Here is a 6,323-nt window from a genome sequence, read left to right on the forward strand (position 1 = left end):
GTCTTGGTTAAAGTCCTCCAGCATAATTAAGCGCTCGTGGAAAAGTCCCACTGCAGTCTTTTAATTTCTTTTGGCCAAGGCTTATGCTTTTTAATATGCATAGCCTGAATTGGAGGGTATCTCTCAGAATAATACTGATCTGGTTCTTTCTCCAACTCTGCAACCTCATTAGGATATAAGTCTTCCTCAAAGTCTCCTTCTGGCAAGAAATTACTGTCATCAGGAGAGAAATATAACTCCTCTGGAGGAGCTGATGGTATAATATCATTTTCTCTTGAAGCCTGCCATCTTTCTAACCTTCTTCTCTTTAACCCTGAAAGTTTAATTTTCTCAGTTTCCTGCTGGTTATACAGACTACCTTTAATTAAGTTCCATACAGAAAACACTAGGCTAATGCCTTGTCCCATTTTTATTTTTAGATTTACTCACCGAGCCCTTTCTACTTAGTGATGCAAGCTCGCCAACGACCGTGGTGTCCTTCACTGATTCTCAAGCCCCAAGTTGGGCACAAATCTTTCGGAGCCTGCCAGCAGAGACGAACGGTTCTTGAGTTGGGAGTGAGGATTAAAATTAATAAACTAACACACAGCACACAGGAGACTTTTTAAGAGGTCCCAGACTCTACAGCCGTAGCAGCAGCCTACCTTTTTTAATTGCAGAGAGCTTTTAAGCCAGAGTAAAAACAACTCAGAACAATGGGTTAAATCTACAAGGAAGAGAAGCAAGAGGTGTGATCTTCACAAGCTATCCCACCTGCTGTCACAAACAAAAGGAGATGGACTTACAAATTCTTCTCTGACTTCAGTGAAGGCCTGGTAAAAGCAGTCTTTCTGCTGAGATTTAAATATCAAAACAGCTGCCAGAGCCACCACTCCCAACAGTACACCTGAAGATTTTTGATTTGTAATGGAAGACTGTCTTAAGTTCATATCAATATTTGCAGACTGAGAGCTCTAAATTGGTCTTTGAGCTTCTATGTTCACTTTTCTTTCCTCCAGTGATTGATTATTTGCTTGGATGATATTTTGGCTTTAGATTTAACCTGGATACTCTCACACTGCAGAACCAAGGCTATCTCCTTTCTTATTTGATGACTACTTTGCATAGGTCCCTACAAGCCAGCCCAGCTTCTCATATTTTATAAACCAGACCTTTGCCAATGAGAACTGAAAAGCATCAGACAGGCAGTGGCATGAAGATGGAGTCACAGTTCCAGGTCTTCATATTCCTGCTCCTCTGGATGTCTGGTGAGACCTTAAAGACTATTGGAACATCATCAAATAATTCGTTGGTAGAGAAACAACTATTTACTATAGGAATCCAATAGTATGCATGCAATGCCATTAGAAAAGGCATTTTTTATCCCAACAATTGTATGAGGAACTCTTTGTGTATGTATGTATATACTCATTGTCTATTTCTCATTGCAGATGCTGAAGGGAACATTGTGAAGACTCAGTCTCCTGAATTCATGTTCGCATCTGTTGGAGACAGAATCACCCTAAGCTGCAAGTCCATTCAGAGTGTGGGTAGTTATGTAGATTGGTACCAACAGAAATCAGGGCAGCCTCCTAAACTGCTAATCTATGATGCATCCACTCGATACACTGGGGTCTCTGATCGCTTCATAGGCAGTGGATCTGGGACAGATTTCACTCTTTCCATCAGCAGTGTGCAGGTTGAAGACCTGGCAGTTTATTACTGTCAGCAGCGTTACAGCTGTCCTCTCACAGTGCTTCAGCTTCCAACACAAACCTCCTTGAGAGTCTCACCAGCTGCCTGCACCACAAACAACACTGGGCATGCACACTTCCCCTTTCTGCTGGAGATCTTGCACTTGTCAGAATGGTTAAGATCAACAACACAAGTAACATTTCATGCTGGTTAGGAATGCAGATAATGGAAAACAATACTCTATTGTTAGCAGGAGGGAAAACTTATATAGCCACTGTGGAAATCACTATGGTGGTCCTTCAGAAAAATTTTAATTGATCTACCTCAAGAACCAGCTATATTACTTTTGCATGGATAATCCATCCTATCACAAGAACTTTTGCTGAACCATGTTCTCTGTGGCTTTCTTCATAAGAGCCAGGCTGTGGAAACAATGTAGATATCCCTAAACTGAAGAATAAACATAGAATTGAGTAGGACTCAGTTGCTAAAATAATGACAGCACAGATCTTATGGAAGCAGCCAACCAATGTTTCATTTGATTTAAGGCCTATTCCCAAGATAGAACCCATACCCAACACTGCTAGAATAACCAAGAACTAGTCTGTACATCTCAGACAATGAAGGTAAAGCCAAACACAACTTGTCATGAAAGTATCAATACAATGACTTCTAATAATATTCTGCTGTACTCACAGATCTATCATTTTCCACTAATCATCGAGAGGTTTTCTCCAGCAGCAGATATGATCTGATGCAGAGAACTGTAACCAGATACTATTCAGAAGGGAGGTCTTCATCAAACCTGTTTACTCAGATATCAGGGATTTATAAGAACAGTGTAAGAGCCAGAGTGTGTGGAGAAGTCCAGGAGAACAAGGCCCGGTGAATCAACTAAGCAATGCTCATGGGTCACAGTGATAGAAAGACCATGAATGGGACCTACAAAGGCATGGATTATGTCCTCTGTGTTTATATACAGCTTTTAGCTTAAAACCTTTATGTTACTCTTGTTTTGAGAATGATTCATTCTGCCTCTTGCATCTGGTCTAGGTATGTCTGTGCTAGGAATATTTTTCTTCCTGGGTTTTATTTTGATTTTTTGTTTGTTTGTTTTGGTTTGTTTTTTTATTTTTATTTTTGGATATTAAACTTCAATATAATAGTTTTTGCTTCATCTTATTATATCTTATTTTGTAACTCCTGGTTCTTATCTCTTAGAAACCTATTTTCCTTTATCTAATAAGAGACAGAAAGGGAGTGGATCATGAGGGGAAGATTTGCAGATAGGAAGTGGAAGGAGTAGAGGGAGGGAAAAATTTAATCAGGGAATATTGTCTAGAACTATAATTTATTTTCAATAAAAAACTAAAAATAAATAAACAACCACCCAAACAAAGTTGTTTAGTTTTAATTTTAATAGAATTTATGAGCTTTCCTGGTGGATTTCACTCCAATTTCAGGATAAATCCTACTCATCTCACAGTTGACCAGAAGAAGCATGGAAAGTAGCCCAACTCTAGAGCTTATACAGTGCCTGCTTTCCTTCCTCCCTGATCTCTCCTGGGATCAGGAGCATTAGCACACCAGGCTAAGTAGCAGGAACCTCAATTTGAGAATGAATGGCAATGAGAGTGAAGGCAGGAGCAGAACTGAGCCTTCTTCTAATCCATGAAGAGGAGGGCCTCCTGGGGAAACATGTGCAAATTGTCCAGTGGGCAAAGTGATATGCAGACAACCAAGGGGCGGGTGGGTAGCCTATTAGGGGAGGCACTGTATAAATTGCCTTCTGTCTGTGCATGGGCAGGTGACAGTGGTGGAGCAAGGAGCACTGTAGCTCACTGCTACCCATGCTTAGGATGTCAGCAGCATCTCAGGTCACAGGCTTGGTGAGAAGATGGCATCCATATCAATCTCTGATATTCTAACAGCATGTGGTACATTGATTTCCCTTTTCTTGAGTAATAATTGGCTGTCAATATAGCAATTCACCAATCTTGAGTCTGCTAGTCTCCATGAGTAGGAATGGAGCATCAGAGATCTCTGCTCAGGGTCTTTCAAAGTCTACACTGAGTGGCTGTTAAGCAAGATGTATTATTTTTGTTTGTTTCCCATCATGGTTCTTTTTTTTTTTTTTTATTGAAAGCTGGTATTGGAGACTACTCCCAATTCTATCATGAGTCTTTCTGATCTGTTTCTTTTTGTCTGAATATATGTTATAAGGGGACCTGTGATTTGTTCAGATCCACTCAAGTAACATGCCACTCTAGAGGTTCTCTTTTGTTGTTAAAGCATCTGAATCCCTTTAGAGACATGTGCTTTGTTGCTTGACCACATACATTGAGGAAAGTGTGCTCAGGAATATTTAGGTCAGCAAACTGAGAGTTCTTTCTATTTAACATCAGAATAATTTTACACATGCTGATAATGTGCCCATTGCATTTCTTGAAACAGGGAGTGATTCAGAACTTACATTTAAAACTATCATTTGAAATTTTCATGCATGTATATATTGGATTCTGAAAATTTTACTCCCATTCCCTTTAATCTTCCTCCCCTATCTCCTGATGAATATATTTTCCCAAAATCATTTTTTTTTAATTTGCAGTTCTTTATTTTTTCTTCTGATTATTTCCTGGAATATGGGATACATTCTTTAAGAAATTGACTCCCAACATCTCTTTTCCTGCCTTACTTACTCAATGTCATTCAGTGAAGGATAAGGCCCCATTGACCCCTTCCCTTTACATGAGGAAATGGTGATGGGTCATGCTTGGTACAAATTGCTACTGTGGCAGTTTGCTCATGAGTGCAATGGAAAAGTTATTCCCCAAAGGCCCTTACTCACAGCCATTCTTCACAATGTCCTGTCCTTAAATGGTTTCTATCTCTTCTCCATGAAAGTCCCTGAGCTTCAGAGAGAGAGACTTCCCATTAGTGACACTACTCCACCATCACATGTTCCTTGCACTTTGACCAATTGTGAGCCTCTGCTTTAATCCCATTCTACTTTATAAATACTGTAAGTCAGACAAAAATGCTAAGGTAATAGGAAAAAAAGATGAATGCTAAGAATAACATGATTCTATGGGTTTAAATGTAAGGATTTTTAAATAAGCTTGATGTCATGTCTATTCATAAAACAAAACAAAGAAAGACATGATGGTAAAGTTTCCTTTTTTTGTTATTGGTTCTAAGACCATCACCCACATAGTTTCTTGAACATGTTTGCATTTCTAGTCATTACCATTAATATCATTTTGTATATTTCATATAAGTATGAGAAATTCATAAAAGTTCATATGTAGACTCCTCCTTAGTGTGTCAGTCTGCAATACAACCCCCTTTTAGAGCTCAGCCTGTCAGCCAGTGTCTGAGCAGAAGCTTTTCTATCTTCACACAGAAATGATAACAGTCTCCACATTTTCTCCTTTGTGTGTCCACACAACTTTGACTAAAATGTATTACTTGTCCTCACTGTGACCATTGTCTCACAGGCTCTCATTGCACTTAGCATTAACCTCAAATTTACCAAGAGACCCCACAACCTAGGCAGTCTCAGTCTTATGTTGGTCTCTATGCACAGGCCATTATATCTCCTTCCACAAGGATGAGCTTTCCCAGGCCTTGTGCATTTAAGACCTTTCATGAACACAGGGTCCTGCGCATGGGTAAAGGGTTCCTCTTTGCACATTTGTACTGTCGAATCTTTTCTACCAGGTTAGTTCTCAAGCAGCTGCTTCTGAGGAAGACATTCCTATACTTTAATTTTTGTTGCAAACCCCACAAGCTCATTCACTTTTCATCGTTTCTTTCACCTTAGTATTTTTGTCTGACTGACAATACTAACTACTCACTCGTCAATGATAAGGACTTGTTAACTTCATTTAAATGACAACACATATTCATGTTAATGGAACTCTCTGCAATGGGAGACAGAAGAATGTGTACACACACACACACAGAGATCTATCTATTTATCTACCTATATTTGAGATGGTGTCTAGCTGTGTTTCTGTATCAGATAAACTATCATAAGTTGCTTGAATATGCAGTTTCTCCTCTGCCAGCATCCCAAATTCTCAGATTATAGGCACCCATCACTAAACTGGGCAGATGTGTGACGCTTAAAAGGACAGTGTGTGGCAAGTTAAGTCCATAATGATATAGGGGTGATATCTTAGGAAGATGGATAGGAATGCCAGCCAAAACAATTTTTATCTCATGTCTCACCACCAGCAGCCATCCTGATAATGGAACTTAATGAGAATTGAAGCGTTTGTAACTTATGGCCACATCTATATACTACAAGTTGTGGAATCTTAGATGCACTATTGACTGTGTGCACAAATTAAAACACTGCAACGGAATTTGGGGCTAACATTATTCCCACTGGTTACCTCTAGGAGGAGCTATGAACTGCATGCTTCTTCTCGGGGAGATTAGAGAGGAGTAGTTTGTGGAGGAAACTGGTGGAAGTAGAGATCCTCCCTGGCCATGTCTGTAGCATAGAGGGTCACCATTAGCTGCAGAATCAGTGGTATCTGCACAGCACTCACAACCAGCTATTTAGCCTGATTTCACCAAAAGCAGAGAAAGGCTACTCATTTGTTGTCCTGAATAACTCCCAGGCATCTTGACTGCTCCTG

At 39.7% G+C, this 6,323-nt stretch overlaps 1 gene segment (V, D, J or C); it reads left to right on the forward strand.

Annotated features, from left to right (window-relative positions):
• Positions 1-425: 425 nt before the first annotated feature.
• LOC132654373 (immunoglobulin kappa variable 3-11-like) lies at positions 426-1,888 on the forward strand. The segment is given in 2 exon segments: positions 426-1,247; positions 1,431-1,888. Coding segments are annotated over 2 exon segments (546 nt in total).
• The last annotated feature ends 4,435 nt before the right edge of the window (positions 1,889-6,323 follow it).

The sequence above is a fragment of the Meriones unguiculatus genome, chromosome 5 (assembly GCF_030254825.1).
Source record: "Meriones unguiculatus strain TT.TT164.6M chromosome 5, Bangor_MerUng_6.1, whole genome shotgun sequence".
Taxonomy (NCBI): Eukaryota; Metazoa; Chordata; class Mammalia; order Rodentia; family Muridae; genus Meriones; species Meriones unguiculatus.